Below are 22420 nucleotides of genomic sequence, written 5' to 3' on the forward strand. Positions count from 1 at the left end.
GGCAATAGATGCACATACAAAGTGTGACTCAAGTGTCTGACACTTAATATGCCATTAGATAAAGAGAGGGACTTTCGGTTGTTATTACATTATTGGTTGAAGTCATTACACTTTTGATGAAAAAAATGTTACATAATCAACGCATAATGTAATAACTAACTGTAGTAACTATTACATTATGCTCAAACATTTTATTACGTTATGCGTTCAGCATATTTATGACATATTATTGGCAATTTATTACATTATCAGCATTTATAAAATGTTAAATGCAAGAGTTAATACATTATTAGCAGATATTACATTATTGGCCGTTATTACATTATCAGTTGCTACAGACCTCCTTATAGTTTTCAAGGAAACGAGATGATGTATTCCATCCTGATTATGCATGCCAGTGTTTTTGACGAGCACTTGCACTGTCTTTATCACACTCTAGCCCGCAAGGTGGCGGTAATGCTTCTTAACGTTGGTTTGCACACCGCCATTAAAATGAAGAAGAAAAAGAAGATGGCCTTAAAAGGTTTTACACAGAGTTGGAAAATATTAAATTATGACTTATTTAATGATCTATAATAAAATTCCCCCTAAATTGTTGCTCAAATACACACATTTAATTGATAAATGTATAAAAAGTACTCAAAATATCTAGTAACTTTTACAATGGAATATGAATCAGATATGATCCGTCACAAGAAACCCCGGGAATGTCTTTATCTTCCCTCCCCCCACGTGTGTACAGCGGTCTCGGGTGGAATGTTTGTTGATGTACAGCTATAAGTAGAAACGTATCAAAATTACTGTTCTAATATATATTTATCGGAGTAATGTTGAAATCAAAAACTTTCGTAAAGAAAACCCGATCAGGCGGGATTATGAAAATAGTGCGTGAGCACTACCTGCGAGACGATATTTGGTGCGGAAGTGAAGTTTGTACTGAATGCAATCAAGAAGAGTCTGTGTTGCAGAAAGACGCTTGCATTGAAAGCAACTTGTGTTCTTTCCCCCACTATCTGCTCCCAGACACAAATGTTGTGTTGAGCCAGGTAAGTTACTGTGCAATAATGTCTAACGTAAACGTTTTATTATTTATTTTATTATTATTATTAACAAATCAATACAAAAAGTAAATGTCTAACGTAAACGCTAGCTAGCTATGCCAACCGCATCACTACAGTTTAGATGTCTGACACGCCTCTCTAGTGGAAGTGTGAACCACACTTATCTAGCTCAGGGTTTCCCAAACTCGATCCTTTCAGGTGTCACATTCTACCTTGCTGAATCAATATCAATGTCCCTTTAATGTCTGTAGATTGATATCCTGGAGGATCCCTTGATCAAGAACGTGATCATTCTGCAGACTGTACTCCAAGAGGTCCGCCACAGGAGCGCTCCCATCTACAAGCGATTGAAAGACATCCTTCATGACAAGGAAAAACGCTTTTACACTTTCACTAACGAACATCACAGGTAGAAAATAAATATGAGTTTAGCCTAGATAAGTGACTAGCTGTCATTTATGTTTTGTAGTGATTTAAGGGGGTGCAGCCTAACTTGGTTTTGGGGTTATCCCACCACTGACACCAATGTAGCAATTGACTGCGATAAGTTGGAGCAAGACTAAAGGCGTCTGCATGCTACCCAGCCGAGAGTTTGTGCATATATTATGACAACATTTTTGTTTGTTTTTGTTTGTTTTGGACTTTGGCAAGGGTTTTCTAAGCTGTTCGGGCACACATTTATTTTCTCGAAGCAAGCCAAAGGCTACGCCCCCCTCATTGCTGATTGGTTAACAGTAGGGATTCTTCAATGAAGTGCCTGTTGTCATTCAACGAGAGACAACTCGTCCTCATGCTAAGTTTTTCACTTGAGAAATACTGCACCAAATATCCTAATCAGATACAAAAGTGCGCAACTAAGATCTAGGCAAAAACGTCAAACAGATTTCTTTAGTTATTAGATTAATTCTGACTATTTTGAGGAAGTGTTGACTGGCTACGGCGTCTCAAAGTGGACAAACAGTACTAGTGGCGCTTTTTATCCTTGTTTTTCAAGCGAAGGTCTTTTTAAGTATGCGAGCACACTCGTTCTGCTAACCGAGCTCGGCTAGGCGCCAGCCGAACTGAAGCATGCTGACGCCTTAACTGTCCATCGCATTTGTGACTGATCAATGCTTTTCAAAGCCATGTATGGTTGTATTCTTCTGTTACAGAGAAACGTATATAGAGAGAGAGCAGGGGGAAAGCGCCAACGATCGTAATGACAGAGCCATCCGCGTATCTACAAAGTGGTACAGTGATCACCTGAAAAACACCCCCACGGACGAGGGGTTAAAGGTTGTTCTGCTGACCAATGACCGGGGCAACAAGGAGAAAGCAGAGAAGTCCGGCCTGCTCACATACAGATGTAAGAAACAGCACACCTCTGTTACCTCAATACACCAAGATGAAACCACTGTTCTTGTATTTAATATCACAATATCTGTTACCTCAATACACCAAGATGAGACCACTGTTCTCGTCTTTAACCTTAATCACAAGGTCACAGTACTACATGTGTTAAACATGTCTACTACATGTGGACTTTAGAAGAGACCATCTTCATCCATCCTCTGTTCCACACAGGTGAGGAGTACATCAAGAGTCTGATAGCCAACCCTGAGCTGGTGGATCGACTGGCGTTGACCAACGATGACAAGGTAACTAATATCTGCAGCAATATCACATTTACACAAATTTACTTTCTACAGCAGCCATTTAGATTCATAAAGAAAGTTAGATCTGCGTATTCATAGAGAAAGTTAGATCTGCATATTCATAGAGAAAGTTAGATGTGCGTATTCATAGAGAAAGTTAGATCTGCGTATTCATAGAGAAAGTTAGATCTGCATATTCATGGTTATTCATTTAATTGATCCCGTTCACCCCCCCCCAGAATGAGATCACCAGCAGTAGGGTGATGTTCCCGGAGCACCTGCCCCTGTCTAGGATCCAGTCTGGGATTAAGAGTGGAACCTTCCAACAGGGAACGTTCCGGGCTAGCAGAGACAACTACCTGGAGGCTACTGTGTTCGTCCACAGAGAAGGAGATGACAGTACAGAGGTCAGTGCTCCTGAAGCATAGCTCATGTTATTGTGTGGATTCTGGGCTTGCAGCCTGCCATAGAATTATGGAACATTCTTGAAGTCCTCCAAGAGTTGCTGAATATTTCTTCATCTTTAGTTAACTCCTCTGTTCATGTACCTTGTTTGGAAAGTGAGTTATCAACAGTATTATTTTGTGGAGTGGAGAATGTTTTGATGCTGTTCTGAGTGCCAGCTGGTGCGATGGGGATGAGTGATTGATTGGATGGGAAATGTAAACAAAGCAGCGTGGGTTACCATGGTAACACTTCCTCTTCCTGTCCCGCCCCTCAGGTTCTGATCCAAGGCCTACAGAACTTGAACAGGGCTGTCCATCAGGATGTGGTTGCTGTGGAGATCCTGCCTCTGAACCAATGGGTGGCTCCGTCCTCTGTGGTGCTGCAGGACGAGGGGCCCAAGGAGGATGATGTCACAGAGGAGGAGGAGGCAGAGTTGAAGAGGGGTCTGTCTGGGTCGGAGTCACGGAAACCCACAGGCAGAGTGGTGGGCATCATCAAGAGGAACTGGAGACCCTTCTGTGGCATGCTCTTCCTGTCCCAAATCAAAGAGGTAACTAGCCTAACTAACGTCACCTCACTCTGCTCTGTCAATCAGTAAATCAACCAAATCCTTCAGAAATCGTACATTAGTATTTCTTCATATAGATGCATATACCACCATGCTTTGGTTTCTCTTGTGATTATTTGTTGTCTGTGGTACTTGTTTTGTGCTAACGAATGTGGAGAAGACCAAAGATATCTCATAGTTAGTGGTCTCTTATACCCCTTCCTCCTTCCCAGGCGACCCGTCACCTCTTCACCCCAGCTGACCGTTGTATCCCCAGGATCCGCATCGAGACCCGCCAGGCGGCCACGTTGGCAGGACAGAGGATCATGGTGGCTATCGACGGCTGGCCCAAGCACTCCAGATACCCCAATGTACGTGTCTGTCCCAGGTGCTCTTTATTGCAGTTGGGCGGCTCAGATTATCGGATATCATAATCGGTTATCCGTGCCTGGAGAAGTGTATGGTGTACATGAGATGTGCAGCGCGACTGCAGTAAAGAGGACCTGGAACGCACCTCAGTCAGAGTCAAACACTGATCTCTCTTTCTCTCACTGAGGGACTAGCAGAGACGAGACACCATTCTCTCCTCACCCTCCCTCCCTCTCTCCTTCTCTCAGGGTCATTTTGTTCGTAGCCTGGGCAGTGCAGGGGACAAGGAGACAGAGACGGAGGTTCTACTGCTGGAGCATGATGTCCCACACCAGGACTTCTCACAGGCCGTCCTCAGTTTCCTCCCCAAGATGCCCTGGAACATCACAGAGGAGGTAACTGCACCGCACAGGGGTCCTGTTATGGTGGCCATTTTGTGTCAAGACATATATCAATGGTTGTTAGCTGGTGGCTACGTTGTTGTAGCTATACCAATCAACAATTTGGTAACACTACTTACTGTTGGTATAATGCATTATGGTGTGGTTATAATACGTTATAAAGGCTCATAACATGCTTATAACGGGTAATAATGCATCCCTAAACCTTATTTCCCCTTCTCTCAGGACATGGCTGTGAGAGAGGACCTGAGGAACCTGACAGTCTGCAGTGTGGATCCTCCTGGCTGTACTGACATAGATGATGCTCTGCACTGTAGAGACCTGGCCAATGGGAACCAAGAGGTAGGACCCTGCTGGACTAACACACAGTTTACCACAACGTTTTATTTGATGGATGAATGTTTGGATGAGGTAACATAATCCATTTTGGATGAGGTAACACAATCAATTGAATTGGTAATAGGATCGAACAGAATAGAACGTTGAGAAGTCATCATGCGTGTTTCTTTTTGGGTTGAAGGTTGGTGTCCACATTGCTGATGTGAGCCACTTCATACGGCCAGGCAACGCCATGGACCTGGAGGCAGCGAACAGAGGGACTACAGTCTACCTGACAGGAAGGGTAGGAGCCCACCTGTCCACCTGTACCATCACATAGGAACCTTGATGAACCCTAGCTAGCTCTTTTGGTGCATCTTAAATGACACCCTATTCCCTATATAGTGCACTACTTTTGACCAGAGCCCCGGTAAAGTAGTAATATAGGGAATAGGGTGCCATTTCAGAAATACCTGAGTCTTTTGTTGTTAACACAGCTGATTGTCTTCCACAGAGGATCGACATGGTTCCTGAACTGCTGAGCTCTAACCTGTGTTCCCTACGGTCCAATGTGGAGAGGTCAGTACTGTAATACCTCTTTAAGACAGACAGTATCATACTTGCTTTTTTTGTCATCCTTCAACAACAAAAAAGTGTATTTGTTTATTTTTAAAGCCATTAGTGATGTTCGTGGTCTCCTCTCTGTAGGCTGGCCTTCTCTTGTATATGGGAGATCAACGACAAGGCTGAGATAGTTAAGACCAGATTCACTAAAAGTGTCATCAACTCCAAGGTAGGGGGAGAGTAAACTCACGCATTTGACAATGTAAGAGTTGTGATTGAGACAATGTAAGACTTACAATTTCCCCTCAGGGATCAATAAAGTTGATTGAATTGAATGATTATTCTTCCTCCAGGCCTCCCTGACGTACGCTGAGGCCCAGATGAGGATTGATGACACCAACATGAATGATGACACCACCAAGAGCTTACGAGGCCTGAACAGACTAGCCAAGATCCTGAAGAGACAGAGGATAGAGAAAGGGTAAGAGGTTACGAGGCCTGAACAGACTAGCCAAGATCCTGAAGAGACAGAGGATAGAGAAAGGGTAAGAGGTTACGAGGCCTGAACAGACTAGCCAGGATCCTGAAGAGACAGAGGATAGAGAAAGGGTAAGAGGTTACGAGGCCTGAACAGACTAGCCAGGACCCTGAAGAGACAGAGGATAGAGAAATGGTAAGAGGTTACGAGGCCTGAACAGACTAGCCAGGATCCTGAAGAGACAGAGGATAGAGAAAGGGTAAGAGGTTACGAGGCCTGAACAGACTAGCCAGGATCCTGAAGAGAGAGGATAGAGAAAGGGTAAGAGGTTACGAGGCCTGAACAGACTAGCCAGGATCCTGAAGAAACAGAGGATAGAGAAATGGTAAGAGGTTACGAGGCCTGAACAGACTAGCCAGGATCCTGAAGAGACAGAGGATAGAGAAAGGGTAAGAGGTTACGAGGCCTGAACAGACTAGCCAGGATCCTGAAGAAACAGAGGATAGAGAAAGGGTAAGAGGTTAGAGGCCTGAACAGACTAGCCAGGATCCTGAAGAAACAGAGGATAGAGAAAGGGTAAGAGGTTACGAGGCCTGAACAGACTAGCCAGGATCCTGAAGAAACAGAGGATAGAGAAAGGGTAAGAGGTTACGAGGCCTGAACAGACTAGCCAGGATCCTGAAGAGATGGAGGATAGAGAAAGGGTAAGAGGTTATGAGGCCTGAACAGACTAGCCAGGATCCTGAAGAAACAGAGGATAGAGAAAGGGTAAGAGGTTACGAGGCCAGAACAGACTAGCCAAGATCCTGAAGAAACAGAGGATAGAGAAAGGGTAAGAGGTTACGAGGCCAGAACAGACTAGCCAGGATCCTGAAGAGACAGAGGATAGAGAAAGGGTAAGAGGTTACGAGGCCTGAACAGACTAGCCAGGATCCTGAAGAGACAGAGGATAGAGAAAGGGTAAGAGGTTATGAGGCCTGAACAGACTAGCCAGGATCCTGAAGAAACAGAGGATAGAGAAAGGGTAAGAGGTTACGAGGCCAGAACAGACTAGCCAAGATCCTGAAGAGACAGAGGATAGAGAAATGGTAAGAGGTTACGAGGCCTGAACAGACTAGCCAGGATCCTGAAGAGACAGAGGATAGAGAAAGGGTAAGAGGTTACGAGGCCTGAACAGACTAGCCAGGATCCTGAAGAGACAGAGGATAGAGAAAGGGTAAGAGGTTACGAGGCCTGAACAGACTAGCCAGGATCCTGAAGAGACAGAGGATAGAGAAAGGGTAAGAGGTTACGAGGCCTGAACAGACTAGCCAGGATCCTGAAGAAACAGAGGATAGAGAAAGGGTAAGAGCTTACGAGGCCTGAACAGACTAGCCAGGATCCTGAAGAAACAGAGGATAGAGAAAGGGTAAGAGGTTACGAGGCCTGAACAGACTAGCCAGGATCCTGAAGAAACAGAGGATAGAGAAATGGTAAGAGGTTACGAGGCCTGAACAGACTAGCCAGGATCCTGAAGAGATGGAGGATAGAGAAAGGTAAGAGGTTATGAGGCCTGAACAGACTAGCCAGGACCCTGAAGAGACCAAGGATAGAGAAAGGGTAAGAGGTTACGAGGCCTGAACAGACTAGCCAGGATCCTGAAGAGACAGAGGATAGAGATATGGTAAGAGGTTATGAGGCCTGAACAGACTAGCCAGGACCCTGAAGAGACCAAGGATAGAGAAAGGGTATGTGATGTCTGTAGTTGATAACCTTTTCCCCAATTGTTGAAAGAGATGGATCGTTAGAACTGTGGCAGATTGATGTATTCCAAAAGTGATTAGTTGGTTGATGGATTGATTGTTTATTGATCTCGTTGCTAGTCTCATTAATCTATATGTTTACTCTGTTTGGAATGTATAAATACATGTCTTTGTAGGTGCTCTAACTCTAACGTGGTGGTTTCTGTTCTGTGTTTCAGTGCGTTGACTCTCTCCTCGCCCGAGGTTCGCTTCCACATCGACAGTGAGACTCACGACCCCATAGACCTACAGACCAAGGAGCTCAAGTACGTTGTTAGGCTTTTAGAATATAGAATTTAAAATAAGGTTCTATTCATGGTGCTTGAAACTGTGCTGTTGTTTTGACCCTGACTAAAGTGGTTTAAACTTCAACAAGTTCAACTGAATTTACATGAATATTGTCAAGCTTTTGTGACCTGTCAAAGCATCATTCTGTTTCCAGTTTTACATTGTCACTTGGTCATAAAACCCAGCAGTAGATCTGTGCCTCTGCTCATAGACTTAACTTGATGTCCACGCTGTATCGGTGTGTTCAAATTCAAATAACTTTATTGTTCCCCAGGGAGACCAACTCGATGGTGGAGGAGTTCATGTTGCTGGCCAACATCTCAGTAGCTCAGAAGATTTATGATGAGTTCTCAGAGTGTGCTCTTCTCAGGAAGCACCCCGCCCCTCCTCCATCTAACTATGACATCCTCAACAAGGCTGCCAAGTCTAAGGTACACCTATATATTCAGACTGACCAGACAACATCTAAAACAAGTCTAAGGTACACCTATATATTCAGACTGACCAGACAACATCTAAAACAAGTCTAAGGTACACCTATATATTCAGACTGACCAGACAACATCTAAAACAAGTCTAAGGTACATCTATATATTCAGACTGACCAGACAACATCTAAAACAAGTCTAAGGTACATCTATATATTCAGACTGACCAGACAACATCTAAAACAAGTCTAAGGTAAATCTATAGACCAAACAGCTAGCTAAAACAGTTTTAATAAGACTGTTCCTATCTGGGTCGAAGGACCAACAATAAAAAGGACTGACATGTTGTCCACCCCCCCCATTTCCCTATTATCCCAGTTTCTGACATGGATGTAATGTAGCCCTAACATTGTCCCCCCCCTGACATGGATGTAATGTAGCCCTAACATTATTCCCCCCCTGACATGGATGTAATGTAGCCCCAACATTGTCCCCCCCCCCCCCCGACATGGATGTAATGTAGCCCTAACATTGTCCCCCCCCCCGACATGGATGTAATGTAGCCCTAACATTGTCCTCCCCCCCAACATGGATGTAATGTAGCCCTAACATTGTCCCCCCCCCCAACATGGATGTAATGTAGCCCTAACATTGTCCTCCCCCCCAACATGGATGTAATGTAGCCCTAACATTGTCCCCCCCCCTGACATGGATGTAATGTAGCCCTAACATTGTCCCCCCCCCTGACATGGATGTAATGTAGCCCTAACATTGTCCCCCCCCCCAACATGGATGTAATGTAGCCCTAACATTGTCCCCCCCCGACATGGATGTAATGTAGCCCTAACATTGTTCCCCCCCTGACATGGATGTAATGTAGCCCTAACATTGTCCCCCCCCCCAACATGGATGTAATGTAGCCCTAACATTGTCCCCCCCCCCTGACATGGATGTAATGTAGCCCTAACATTGTCCCCCCCCCAACATGGATGTAATGTAGCCCTAACATTGTCCCCCCCTGACATGGATGTAATGTAGCCCTAACATTGTCCCCCCCCTGACATGGATGTAATGTAGCCCTAACATTGTCCCCCCCTGACATGGATGTAATGTAGCCCTAACATTGTCCCCCCCCTGACATGGATGTAATGTAGCCCTAACATTGTCCCCCCCTGACATGGATGTAATGTAGCCCTAACATTGTCCCCCCCCCCCAACATGGATGTAATGTAGCCCTAACATTGTTCCCCCCTGACATGGATGTAATGTAGCCCTAACATTGTTCCCCCCTGACATGGATGTAATGTAGCCCTAACATTGTCCCCCCCCTGACATGGATGTAATGTAGCCCTAACATTGTCCCCCCCTGACATGGATGTAATGTAGCCCTAACATTGTGTCCCCCCCCCAACATGGATGTAATGTAGCCCTAACATTGTCCCCCCCTGACATGGATGTAATGTAGCCCTAACATTGTTCCCCCCTGACATGGATGTAATGTAGCCCTAACATTGTCCCCCCCCTGACATGGATGTAATGTAGCCCTAACATTGTCCCCCCCTGACATGGATGTAATGTAGCCCTAACATTGTGTCCCCCCCCCAACATGGATGTAATGTAGCCCTAACATTGTCCCCCCCTGACATGGATGTAATGTAGCCCTAACATTGTCCCCCCCTGACATGGATGTAATGTAGCCCTAACATTGTCCCCCCCCCAACATGGATGTAATGTAGCCCTAACATTGTCCCCCCCCGACATGGATGTAATGTAGCCCTAACATTGTTCCCCCCCTGACATGGATGTAATGTAGCCCTAACATTGTCCCCCCCCAACATGGATGTAATGTAGCCCTAACATTGTGTCCCCCCCCTGACATGGATGTAATGTAGCCCTAACATTGTTCCCCCCCTGACATGGATGTAATGTAGCCCCAACATTGTCCCCCCCCCCCTGACATGGATGTAATGTAGCCCTAACATTGTCCCCCCCCCCTGACATGGATGTAATGTAGCCCTAACATTGTCCCCCCCCTGACATGGATGTAATGTAGCCCTAACATTGTCCCCCCCCCAACATGGATGTAATGTAGCCCTAACATTGTCCCCCCCCCCTGACATGGATGTAATGTAGCCCTAACATTGTCCCCCCTGTGCCATGGATGTAATGTGACCCTGACATCATCTCCCTCCTCCCCCCAGGACTTGGTGATCCACACGGACTCGGCCAAGGCTCTAGCTGACTCTCTGGACGCGGCCCAGGTGGACGGCTTCCCTTACTTCAACACATTGCTGCGTATCCTAGCAACACGATGCATGATGCAGGCTGTGTACTTCTGCTCCGGGATGGACAGTGACTTCCACCACTATGGACTGGCCTCTCCCATCTACACCCACTTCACATCACCTATCAGACGGTGAGAACACACACTTTACCTCGCCCTCCTGTCTGGTCCACACACCCCCTCTACTCCTTTCTCCTGACTGGTCCACACACCCCCTCTACTCCTTTCTCCTGACTGGTCCACCCACCCCCTCTACTCCTTTCTCCTGACTGGTCCACACCCCCTCTACTCCTTTCTCCTGACTGGTCCACACACCCCCTCTACTCCTTTCTCCTGACTGGTCCACACACCCCCTCTACTCCTTTCTCCTGGCTGGTCCACACCCCCTCTGCTCCTTTCTCCTGTCTGGTCCACACCCCCCTCTACTCCTTTCTCCTGGCTGGTCCACACACCCCCTCTACTCCTTTCTTCTGGCTGGTCCACACACCCCCTCTACTCCTTTCTGGTCCACACACCCCCTCTACTCCTTTCTCCTGTCTGGTCCACACACCCCCTCTACTCCTTTCTCCTGTCTGGTCCACACACCCCCTCTACTCCTTTCTGGTCCACACACCCCCTCTACTCCTTTCTCCTGTCTGGTCCACACACCCCCTCTACTCCTTTCTGGTCCACACACCCCCTCTACTCCTTTCTCCTGGCTGGTCCACACACCCCTCTACTCCTTTCTCCTGGCTGGTCCACACACCCCTCTACTCCTTTCTCCTGTCTGGTCCACACACCCCCTCTACTCCTTTCTCCTGTCTGGTCCACACCCCCTCTACTCCTTTCTCCTGTCTGGTCCACACACCCCCTCTACTCCTTTCTCCTGTCTGGTCCACACCCCCTCTACTCCTTTCTCCTGTCTGGTCCACACACCCCCTCTACTCCTTTCTCCTGTCTGGTCCACACCCCCTCTACTCCTTTCTCCTGTCTGGTCCACACACCCCCTCTACTCCTTTCTCCTGGCTGGTCCACACCCCCTCTACTCCTTTCTCCTGTCTGGTCCACACACCCCCTCTACTCCTTTCTCCTGTCTGTTTCTGATGTTATTGTAACCTCTACAGATACTCTGACATCATAGTGCATCGGCTGCTTGCTGTAGCCATCGGAGCAGACAGCACCTACCCAGACCTGATGGACAAACACAAGCAGTCTGCCCTCTGCAACAACCTCAACTACAGACACAAGATGGCCCAGTACGCACAGAGAGCCTCTGTAGCCTTCCACACACAGGTACTGGACTGACCTAACACACTAACCTGTTAGAGCAACTAGCCTTCCACACACAGGTACTGGACTGACCTAACACACTAACCTGTTAGAGCAACTAGCCTTCCGCACACAGGTACTGGACTGACCTGACACACTAACCTGTTAGAGCAACTAGCCTTCCACACACAGGTACTGGACTGACCTAACACACTAACCTGTTAGAGCAACTAGCCTTCCACACACAGGTACTGGACTGACCTAACACACTAACCTGTTAGAGCAACTAGCCTTCCACACACAGGTACTGGACTGACCTAACACACTAACCTGTTAGAGCAACTAGCCTTCCACACACAGGTACTGGACTGACCTAACACACTAACCTGTTAGAGCAACTAGCCTTCCACACACAGGTACTGGACTGACCTAACACACTAACCTGTTAGAGCAACTAGCCTTCCACACACAGGTACTGGACTCACTCACACAAACTATTTAACCAGGAAGTCCCGATGAAGACGAGAGACCCATTTTACAAAGGAGACCTGGGTCACATTCATTAGTGCACTGTAGCAAAATGCTTTGCAACGGAAATCGAAAACTAGCATTTCTTACTGGTAATTTGTGGGTAGTCCCTCCCGGTGTCCGTCAGTTTGATGACGATTGAATAAGACCATGGCCTAGATGGCAGATGTGCTACTGAGTCTGAGGAGCTTATGGACTGTAGTGATAATGGATCCTTTCCTCCAGCTGTTCTTCAAGAGCAGAGGCATCCTGAACGAGGAGGGATTCATCCTGTTTGTGAGGAAGAACGCCATCATCGTCCTCATCCCTAAGTTTGGTCTGGAGGGAACAGTGTTCTTCGAGAACAAAGACAAACCCAGCCCCAAACTGATCTTCAACGAAGAGGTACCCTCGCTGTGTGTCAGAGAGAAAATGTAAAGGAATTTTCTTGTGTATGCCTCAACTGTAACTCTGTGTGTGTGTGTGTGTGTGTGCACAGGCTCCTAGTCTGACGGTGGAGGGTCACTCCTTCAACATGTTTGACAAGGTCAAAGTGACCATCAGTCTGGACGCGTCCAACGTCCAGCACCAGAAGATCAGGATGTCCCTGGTCGAACCTGTGGTATGTTTGTGTTGTTTTGAACTTACTCAGGTCCCAGTCAGTTTCAGAGATCCTGGGGAATCTAGATGTCATACTATGGTGGTCATTTCCATGGAGTTATGAACTCAAAACTATGTCCAGGTAACAGTATGTGTCAGATGCTGTAAAATAGCCTTCTAATGTCATGTCAATCACTCATTTCAGCTACTGGTTGGACATGTAACTAATATTGTTGTTGTGTTCTAGATCTCTGGAGTGAGTGTAGCGCCGTCTGAGCCCGAACCAGAGGCCAAGAGAGCTAAACTGGACCGCTGACTAACGCCATCCTCAGAATGAAACCTTTCTCTTAGCTCAGTTTTGAGTTATTTTAAAATGTTTAGCTTTTTTTTCTACATGACAAGCACAGAACATCCTGTGGTTAATATGGTTATGATTTTAAAACCTTCAGTCATAGAAACATTCAGAAAACCTTTTTTCCCCCCCCCTTGACCTATAGAACGTCAACCTTCCAGATGAATGTTATTGAGATGACAGTAACCTGTAGAATGGGGTGATGTACTGTGCCATGATTATAATGGATTTCTATTCCTGACCCATGGGGTTTGTATGGACTATTCTAGAGGGAGTGTTACCTTGTACAACTCCCAATAAATGTCTTGGTTTTAATCAATGGTCCTTTTCGCACCTCGTTGGCTCTATTTCATGATTGGAGTAGATGCATTTAATTGAACTGTAGCCACGCCCAGATATCATGTTGCCAGGGAAACTGAAGAGTAGCCCAGTTGTACATTATTTAATGTGGCTCTGATCTAGTCAGAACTGTACATCCATTCAATAACACAATAACACCATAAAACATGTCATTTCATCAGCTCTTCAGAAGGCAGATGGTGGCTGTTTAAAAAGGGGAGCTCTGCAGTTAGAAATATTTCTAACAATTTACAATAAAAAAATCCTTTATCACATTTGCGAGGTAACTCAATTACAAATCACATCCCCGTAATTGTTTAACTGATCAAAAATCGAAAAATGATTAATATAAATGCGAAATTCACAATCAACAAGAGTATAAATACATACAGTACATAACAACTGAACATCAAGTTTCATCAGTCCCTTGTTCATGTCAACACTAAGTTATCCAAAATGGCACCCTTTTCTCTACAGAGTGAACTCTATAGGGACACACCTAAGTGAGCACGTTTCAACTCCATTAAGAGGGCTAGCTAGCGCCAATATGAATTCATTTCAAGGTTCATTTGTGCAAATTCAGCAGCGATTGATGGCATTTAAAGTTCTCACTTAGCCAGGGGTGTATTCAGTACACCGATTCTGTTGCAAAACGTTTAGTCTTGCTAAATGTTTTCTAACAAACGATTACTCCAAACAGAAAGCGTTACGCAACGGAAATGTGTTTCTATTGGACAAATTCAGGTAGGTCCCGTTCCGTTCCTAGAGTAAACTGTTTCCGTTGCAAACCGTTTTGCTACAGAACCCGACCAATGAATACACCCGACATGACTGCTTTAAATGTTGCAACAAACATATGGGATGACATCTTAGGCTTCAGCTGGGAGGTTAAAGGTGGGTGGGGCTTCCTTGTGTTCTCCTCCAATCAGCTCACTCAATGGTGTTGAGGAAAAATAGTCTGGAAAACAAAAAAGTATTCGTGTGTATGTGCAGAATGTGCATCTTCATTGTACCACGTCAATCATGGCTTACCAGTGTGTGAACTCAAATAAATGAAATCCAGTCCAATTCTGGTGTCAGAGGAAAGCCCTGAAAATGGTCAAAGACTCCAGCCACCCAAGTCATTATCTCTGCTACCGCACGGCAAGCGGTACCGGAGTGCCAAGTCTGGGACCAAAAGAGTCCTGAACAGCTTCTACCCCCAAGCCATAAGACTGCTGAACAGCTTCTACCCCCCCAGCCATAAGACTGCTGAACAGCTTCTACCCCCCCAGCCATAAGACTGCTGAACAGCTTCTACCCCCCCAGCCATAAGACTGCTGAACAGCTTCTACCCCCCCCAAGCCATAAGACTGCTGAACAGCTTCTACCCCCCCAGCCATAAGACTGAACAGCTTCTACCCCCCAGCCATAAGACTGCTGAACAGCTTCTACCCCCCCAGCCATAAGACTGCTGAACAGCTTCTACCCCCCAAGCCATAAGACTGCTGAACAGCTTCTACCCCCCAGCCATAAGACTGAACAGCTTCTACCCCCCCAGCCATAAGACTGCTGAACAGCTTCTACCCCCCCCAAGCCATAAGACTGCTGAACAGCTTCTACCCCCCCAGCCATAAGACTGCTGAACAGCTTCTACCGCCATAAGACTGCTGAACAGCTTCTACCGCCATAAGACTGCTGAACAGCTTCTACCCCCCCAGCCATAAGACTGCTGAACAGCTTCTACCCCCCCCAAGCCATAAGACTGCTGAACAGCTTCTACCCCCCAAGCCATAAGACAAGACTGCTGAACAGCTTCTACCCCCCCAAGCCATAAGACTGCTGAACAGCTTCTACCCCCCAAGCCATAAGACAAGACTGCTGAACAGCTTCTACCCCCCCAAGCCATAAGACTGCTGAACAGCTTCTACCCCCCCAAGCCATAAGACTGCTGAACAGCTTCTACCCCCCCAAGCCATAAGACTGCTGAACAGCTTCTACCCCCCAAGCCATAAGACTGCTGAACGGCTTCTACCCCCCCAGCCATAAGACTGCTGAACGGCTTCTACCCCCCCAGCCATAAGACTGCTGAACAGCTTCTACCCCCCAAGCCATAAGACTGCTGAACAGCTTCTACCCCCCCAGCCATAAGACTGCTGAACGGCTTCTACCCCCCCAAGCCATAAGACTGCTGAACAGCTTCTACCCCCCCAAGCCATAAGACTGCTGAACAGCTTCTACCCCCCAGCCATAAGACTGCTGAACAGCTTCTACCCCCCAGCCATAAGACTGCTGAACAGCTTCTACCAAGTTACTATTTCCCTTTTAATTCTTTGCTGATTTTTCTTCCTTTGTAACTCTGCATTGTTGGGAAAGGGCTCGTAAGTAAGCATTTCACAGTAAAATCTACACCTCTTGTATACAATTAGATTTGCACATATGGTGCTATTTGTAATTATGCACTTTGGTTTAGTGTGCTTTCTAAGTGTGTGTAGAGGTACTCCAGGTCTGGTGTGGGTTATGTTACCTCAGTCTTAGTGTGTCTAATGTTACCTCAGTCTTAGTGTGTCTAGTGTGGGTTATGTTACCTTAGTGTGTCTAATGTTACCTCAGTCTTAGTGTGTCTAGTGTGGGTTATGTTACCTTAGTGTGTCTAATGTTACCTCAGTCTTAGTGTGTCTAGTGTGGGTTATGTTACCTTAGTGTGTCTAATGTTACCTCAGTCTTAGTGTGTCTAATGTTACCTTAGTGTGTCTAATGTTACCTCAGTCTTAGTGTGTCTAGTGTGGGTTATGTTACCTTAGTGTGTCTAATGTTACCTCAGTCTTAGTGTGTCTAGTGTGGGTTATGTTACCTCAGTGTGTCTAATGTTACCTCAGTCTTAGTGTGTCTAGTGTGGGTTATGTTACCTTAGTGTGTCTAATGTTACCTCAGTCTTAGTGTGTCTAGTGTGGGTTATGTTACCTTAGTGTGTCTAATGTTACCTCAGTCTTAGTGTGTCTAGTGTGGGTTATGTTACCTTAGTGTGTCTAATGTTACCTCAGTCTTAGTGTGTCTAGTGTGGGTAATGTTACCTTAGTGTGTCTAATGTTACCTCAGTCTTAGTGTGTCTAGTGTGGGTTATGTTACCTCAGTCTTAGTGTGTCTAGTGTGGGTTATGTTACCTCAGTCTTTGTGTGTCTAATGTTACCTCAGTCTTAGTGTGGGTTATGTTACCTCAGTCTTAGTGTGTCTAGTGTTACCTCAGTCTTAGTGTGTAGTGTGGGTTATGTTACCTCAGTCTTAGTGTGTCTAATGTTACCTCAGTCTTAGTGTGGGTTATGTTACCTCAGTCTTAGTGTGGGTTATGTTACCTCAGTCTTAGTGTGTCTAGTGTGGGTTATGTTACCTCAGTCTTAGTGTGTGTCTAGTGTGGGTTATGTTACATTTACATTTCTACATTTACATTATTTAGCAGACGCTCTTATCCAGAGCGACTTACAGTTAGTGCATACATTATTCTTTTTTAATTTTCATACCCCATGGGAATCGAACCCACCCTCGAACCCTACCTTACCTCAGTCTTAGTGTGTGTCTAGTGTGGGTTGTTTTACCTCAGTCTTAGTGTGTGTCTAGTGTGGGTTATGTTACCTTAGTGTGTCTAGTGTGGGTTATGTTACCTTAGTGTGTCTAGTGTGGGTTATGTTACCTTAGTGTGTCTAGTGTGGGTTATGTTACCTTAGTGTGTCTAGTGTGGGTTATGTTACCTTAGTGGGTCTAGTGTGGGTTATGTTACCTTAGTGTGTCTAGTGTAAGGGAAGACCTCGTCTGGGATGTGTGCTGCGTCGAACGACTCCTTACTCTGGCTGTCTGAACTCATGCCATCTATCAGGCTGGCGGTGGCAGTGCCAGCGTATGTGTTGTACCCACTGTCCACCTACACACAGAGCAAGCAGTCAGTTAAAATTCAATAAAAACATTGTAAAATAAGTGCCTCTCCCCCAGTGATTAACATGTTAATCAAAAGTCAAACAATAATTAAGTGATCCGTTTGTGTACAGTCAACCAAACAGTGCAATTTCTTTTTCAAAAACAGAGTCAAATTTAACTTACATTTCAGTGTAACTATTCCTCATTTTTTGATAAACATGCCTAGAAAGCTTGAAAATGCCTTTTCTGAAATGTAAAACTGGTGGACAGCTTGTTGCTTTAGAGGTCTAGTCTGTTGTGATTGGAGCGGTTTAGTTAGTAGACTCCCCTCATGATACACACCTGCATGCTGTTGTCATAAGGGATACTGCTTCCTTCAGCTAGCAGAGACACAAACATATGAGACGCCTCCGCTGCCAACACACTCGCCCCCACACGGGAGCTGGTCAACCGGACACCAACAGGAGTCACACCTCCTTCCTCAGGGAGTTCCACCTCCTCCTCCTCCTCCTCCATCTTCACTGAGTCTGACAGAGGCTGGCCCATCCCCGGACCCCCCTCACACAGCCTCCCCAGCCCCAGCAGACCCTCACTGGTCCTGGGTACACGCTGCAGCGGGGAGGGGGAGGAGGAGCCCAGCTCCATGGGTGGTAGTGGAGTAGAAGGACAGATATTCTCCTGGTCCAGGAGGGAAGGGTTGGGGGAGATCGTTGGGGGTGAGGCCCAGCAGCGGGCTCGGAGTCTGAGCTTGGGGTTGTCCTGGGTCTGGCCCGGGAGCTGGAGCGGGGAGCAGAAGCGGATGGGGGAACAGCCGTCTACGTAGGGGCTCTCTGTACAGGAGTTCATGTCCATGTCTAGGGGAACACCTTCGGGGGTCACGAAACTCAGCTTCTTCCTCTCTCCTAGACAGGAAAAACAATCACAGCAAAACTCAAATAACATTGATACCTTTCACCTAATGATTTGATTCAACAGGTTGAGGGCCGTGAAAGACTGTGAATCTGCACAGACATATTCAATCAGTGTCCACAGATAATGTCTCCAAAGATTTCAGGTTTATGGTATAACAGAACATTTAAGACACAATATGCCAATAAGGACATAAAAACACCTCTTTAAAAGGACTCGTATACCTGCTATGGGTGTCTGTGTGAACTGTGGTCCGATGGGGGACAGGGCGGGGGACTTGAAGCCCGCAGGAGAGGAGCGCTCAGGGAACTGGGGGCTGGTGACACTGCCCAGGCTGTAGGTTCGGTGACGACCCTGGATCGGGCTGGACGACAGAAGACCCTTAAATGGAGAGAGAGGAAAACAAGCGGTTCCACCTTTATTTGAAATCCTTTGTGATTCTTCCTCACAAACAGATTCCCTCCTAGATGTTTTACACAGTACCACTTTAGAAGGAATATAGCATCTGCTAGCAGGGCTGCCCTGTTCCTGGAGAGCTACCCTCCTGTAGGTTAACTCCAACCCTGTTCCTGGAGAGCTACCCTCCTGTAGGTTAACTCCAACCCTGTTCCTGGAGAGCTACCTTCCTGTAGGTTTTAACTCCAACCCTGTTCCTGGAGATACCCTCCTGTAGGTTAACTCCAACCCTGTTCCTGGAGAGAAACCCTCCTGTAGGTTTTAACTCCAACCCTGTTCCTGGAGAGCTTCCCTCCTGTAGGTTTTAACTCCAACCCTGTTCCTGGAGAGCTACCCTCCTGTAGGTTTTAACTCCAACCCTGTTCCTGGAGAGATACCCTCCTGTAGGTTTTAACTCCAACCCTGTTCCTGGAGAGCTACCCTCCTGTAGGTTTTAACTCCAACCCTGTTCCTGGAGAGCTACCCTCCTGTAGGTTTTAACTCCAACCCTGTTCCTGGAGAGCTACCCTCCTGTAGGTTAACTCCAACTCTGTTCCTGGAGAGCTACCCTCCTGTGGGTTTTCACTCCAACCCCAGTTGTAACTAACCTGACCCAGTGAAAACCTTTTGGATTGCAGCTCTCCAGGAAAAGGATTGGCAGCCCTGTGATAATAGCAACGCATGCTTAGAACCATAGCAACAAACCACACTTGCTAGCATGTTTCACTTAAACTGTAACTATACACACTGGTCAGACCTCATTGACATTGAATAGTGGCACACTTACAGTGGAGGGGGTCAGGGCAGACATGCCAGACAACAGGCAGGGCAAAGGAGAGGCGCTCATTGGTGAGAGGAAATCTCTATCCCCTCCCCCTTCTCCCCCAGGGGGCTCTCCCTCCCCTCCTCCTCCTCCTCCTCTCTCTGGGCTGGGGGGGCTGGAGGACTCTGAGCCGCTCCCGTGGCCGTCCAGAAACAACTTCCGTCTCAGAGACGAGGAGCTCAGGCTCTCCTGAACCTGATCGTGCTGAGACGCCTCCTCCGATCTGTAGTACTCTCCTGGGGTGGGGGAGGGGGAGGGACGGGCAAAACACACACAGAGACAGACAGGTTAATTGTGAGACCTGATAAGGTGTCCTGGCAGTCTGGTAATATCTGCACAGAGATCAATATTATGTGTATGGAGTGTTCACTCGAAGAGCATTGACTGAAATGTAAAGGTGTACCTAATATTTTGTCCAGCTGGAAGTCCACAGGTAAGGACAGGACTGTCTGGCAGCCTACTGTGGTCTTTTTAGTTGGTAGTGGCTCTTCTAGTATCTGTGGGGACATGGAGCCTGAAGATAGAAACATTGACTCATTTAACCTCCATAGAAATGGCTGAACATTACATTTACATTTTAGTCATTTAGCAGACGCTCTTATCCAGAGCGACTTACAGTTAGTGAGTGCATACATTTTCATACTGGCCCCCCGTGGGAAACGAGCCCACAACCCTGGCGTTGCAAGCGCCATGCTCTACCAACTGAGCTACACAGGGCCTCATAAGACAGTCAGACAGTTATTCAGGAAACACAAAATAAAACAACAGTATAATGAATGTGTATGTGTGTAAGTGAAAAGCAGCTCTACTCGAACTCATTGGATTCACTTACTCTTCCCAAAGTGCATCTGTGCTGATTTCTGTTTGCTTGCTTGTTCGGTCCATGGTGAAGGCACAATGGCGCCATTCGTGAAAAACTGCTCGATAGCATTCTGACGTTTCTCCTCGATGTCAGTATCGATCCTGGATATTTTCAAAAAACAAAGCTGTTACCAGATCAATAAACCAATACCTCCAACCTCTCAACAGCAGTTGTATTTCAAAGTGCTCTCCATTTGTCTTGCGTGCATTGTAAACCTTAACCTGGTCAGAGTTCCTCACCTGGTCTGACTGAGGTACATGGACAGGTTACTAGTTCCTCACTGGGTCTGACTGAGGTATATGGACTGGTTACTAGTTCCTCACCTGGTCTGACTGAGGTATATGGACTGGTTACTAGTTCCTCACCTGGTCTGACTGAGGTATATGGACTGGTTACTAGTTCCTCACCTGGTCTGACTGAGGTATATGGACTGGTTACTAGTTCCTCACCTGGTCTGACTGAGGTATATGGACTGGTTACTAGTTCCTCACCTGGTCTGACTGAGGTATATGGACTGGTTACTAGTTCCTCACCTGGTCTGACTGAGGTATATGGACTGGTTACTAGTTCCTCACCTGGTCTGACTGAGGTATATGGACTGGTTACTAGTTCCTCACCTGGTCTGACTGAGGTATATGGACTGGTTACTAGTTCCTCACCTGGTCTGACTGAGGTATATGGACTGGTTACTAGTTCCTCACCTGGTCTGACTGAGGTATATGGACTGGTTACTAGTTCCTCACCTGGTCTGACTGAGGTACATGGACTGGCGGTGGATATCCTCAGCGTCTATGTGCACAGGGAGCAGGCTAGACATCTCATCTATGTCCCATTTAAACTTGGCTGGTGTCTGAAAACAATGATCAACAAAACATTAAGAATAGAGATTCAATACAAGGTAGTGATTGAAGGAACGTCACCAGGTGGCTCCATAAAAGGGGTGATAACGTTCACAAGAGGACAATGACAGGACTTCTGAAGGAGACAAACATGTTAACTGACTTGGTGATCATGAGACAAGGTCAGTTGTTGTCCTTCAGGCTATTGAAGTGGGGGAACTATACAAGACCAGACCACAAATATACACTGTGTACAAAATATTAGGAACACTTGCTCTTTCCATGACAGACTGACCAAGTGAATCCAGGTGAAAGCTATGATCCCTTATTGATGTCACTTGTTAAATCCACTTCAATCAGTGTAGATGAAGGGGAGGAGACAGGTTAACTACGTTTTTTCTAAAGCCTTGAGACATGGATTGTGTATGTGTGCTATTCAGAGGGTGAATGGGCAAGACAAACGATTTAAGTGCCTTTGAACGGGGTATGGTAGTAGGTGCCAGGGGCACAGGTTTGAGTGTGTCAAAAACTGAAACGCTGCTGGGTTTTTCACACTCAACAGTTTCCCATGTGTATCAAGAATGGTCCACCAACTTGACACACCTGTGGGAAGCATTGGAGTCAACATGGGCCAGCATCCCTGTGGAATGCTTTCTACACCTTGTAGTCCATGCCCTGATGAATTGAGGATGTTCTGAGGGCAAAAGGCAATGCAACTCAATGTTTTGTACACTGTGTAGGTTTACACTTACAGCTCCAGAGGACTTGGAGGACTTGAAGACAGAGGGGCTGGGGACCACGGATTCTTGCAGGCGATGGTAGTCGTTGGGGCTCTCGAAGGGATTATGGATTGCTGGCCTCCCTGGAGTCTCAGGAGTGATCTGGAGATCTCCCATAGTCTGACCACAAACCTGAACCTATTGATGCAGGAATTCAAACATGAATCAGCTTTGATCCAGTATAAATAGTATGCTATCAAAGATCACCAAGTACTAGAGAAAACCAAACAATTACTGTA

General features: G+C 46.5%; 2 protein-coding genes across 2 annotated transcripts; one reads left to right on the top strand and one right to left on the bottom strand.

The window, feature by feature from the left end:
• Nucleotides 1-738: 738 nt before the first annotated feature.
• LOC311109718 (exosome complex exonuclease RRP44-like) lies at nt 739-13622 on the top strand. Its single transcript, XM_084152690.1, has 20 exons — nt 739-1046; nt 1313-1470; nt 2213-2406; nt 2625-2698; nt 2935-3102; nt 3417-3692; nt 3923-4060; nt 4307-4453; nt 4685-4801; nt 4980-5081; nt 5292-5356; nt 5486-5570; nt 5695-5822; nt 7780-7866; nt 8163-8319; nt 10518-10732; nt 11704-11872; nt 12602-12760; nt 12855-12977; nt 13203-13622. Exons 1-20 carry the CDS (start codon nt 828-830, stop codon nt 13269-13271), a joined length of 2850 nt encoding a protein of 949 aa, XP_084008816.1. The 5' UTR covers nt 739-827; the 3' UTR covers nt 13272-13622.
• Nucleotides 13623-14526: 904 nt separating this feature from the next.
• LOC311109475 (protein aurora borealis-like) lies at nt 14527-22298 on the bottom strand (the record flags this gene model as incomplete). The annotated part of the gene is made up of 9 exons (XM_084152391.1): nt 14527-14604; nt 17401-17541; nt 17877-18436; nt 18668-18824; nt 19666-19937; nt 20105-20215; nt 20534-20664; nt 21307-21413; nt 22155-22298. 9 exons carry the CDS (start codon nt 22296-22298, stop codon nt 14581-14583), a joined length of 1647 nt encoding a protein of 548 aa, XP_084008517.1. The 3' UTR covers nt 14527-14580.
• Nucleotides 22299-22420: the final 122 nt, after the last annotated feature.

Source organism: Coregonus lavaretus (genome assembly GCF_964263955.1).
Source record: "Coregonus lavaretus genome assembly, chromosome: 35".
Taxonomy (NCBI): domain Eukaryota; kingdom Metazoa; phylum Chordata; class Actinopteri; order Salmoniformes; family Salmonidae; genus Coregonus; species Coregonus lavaretus.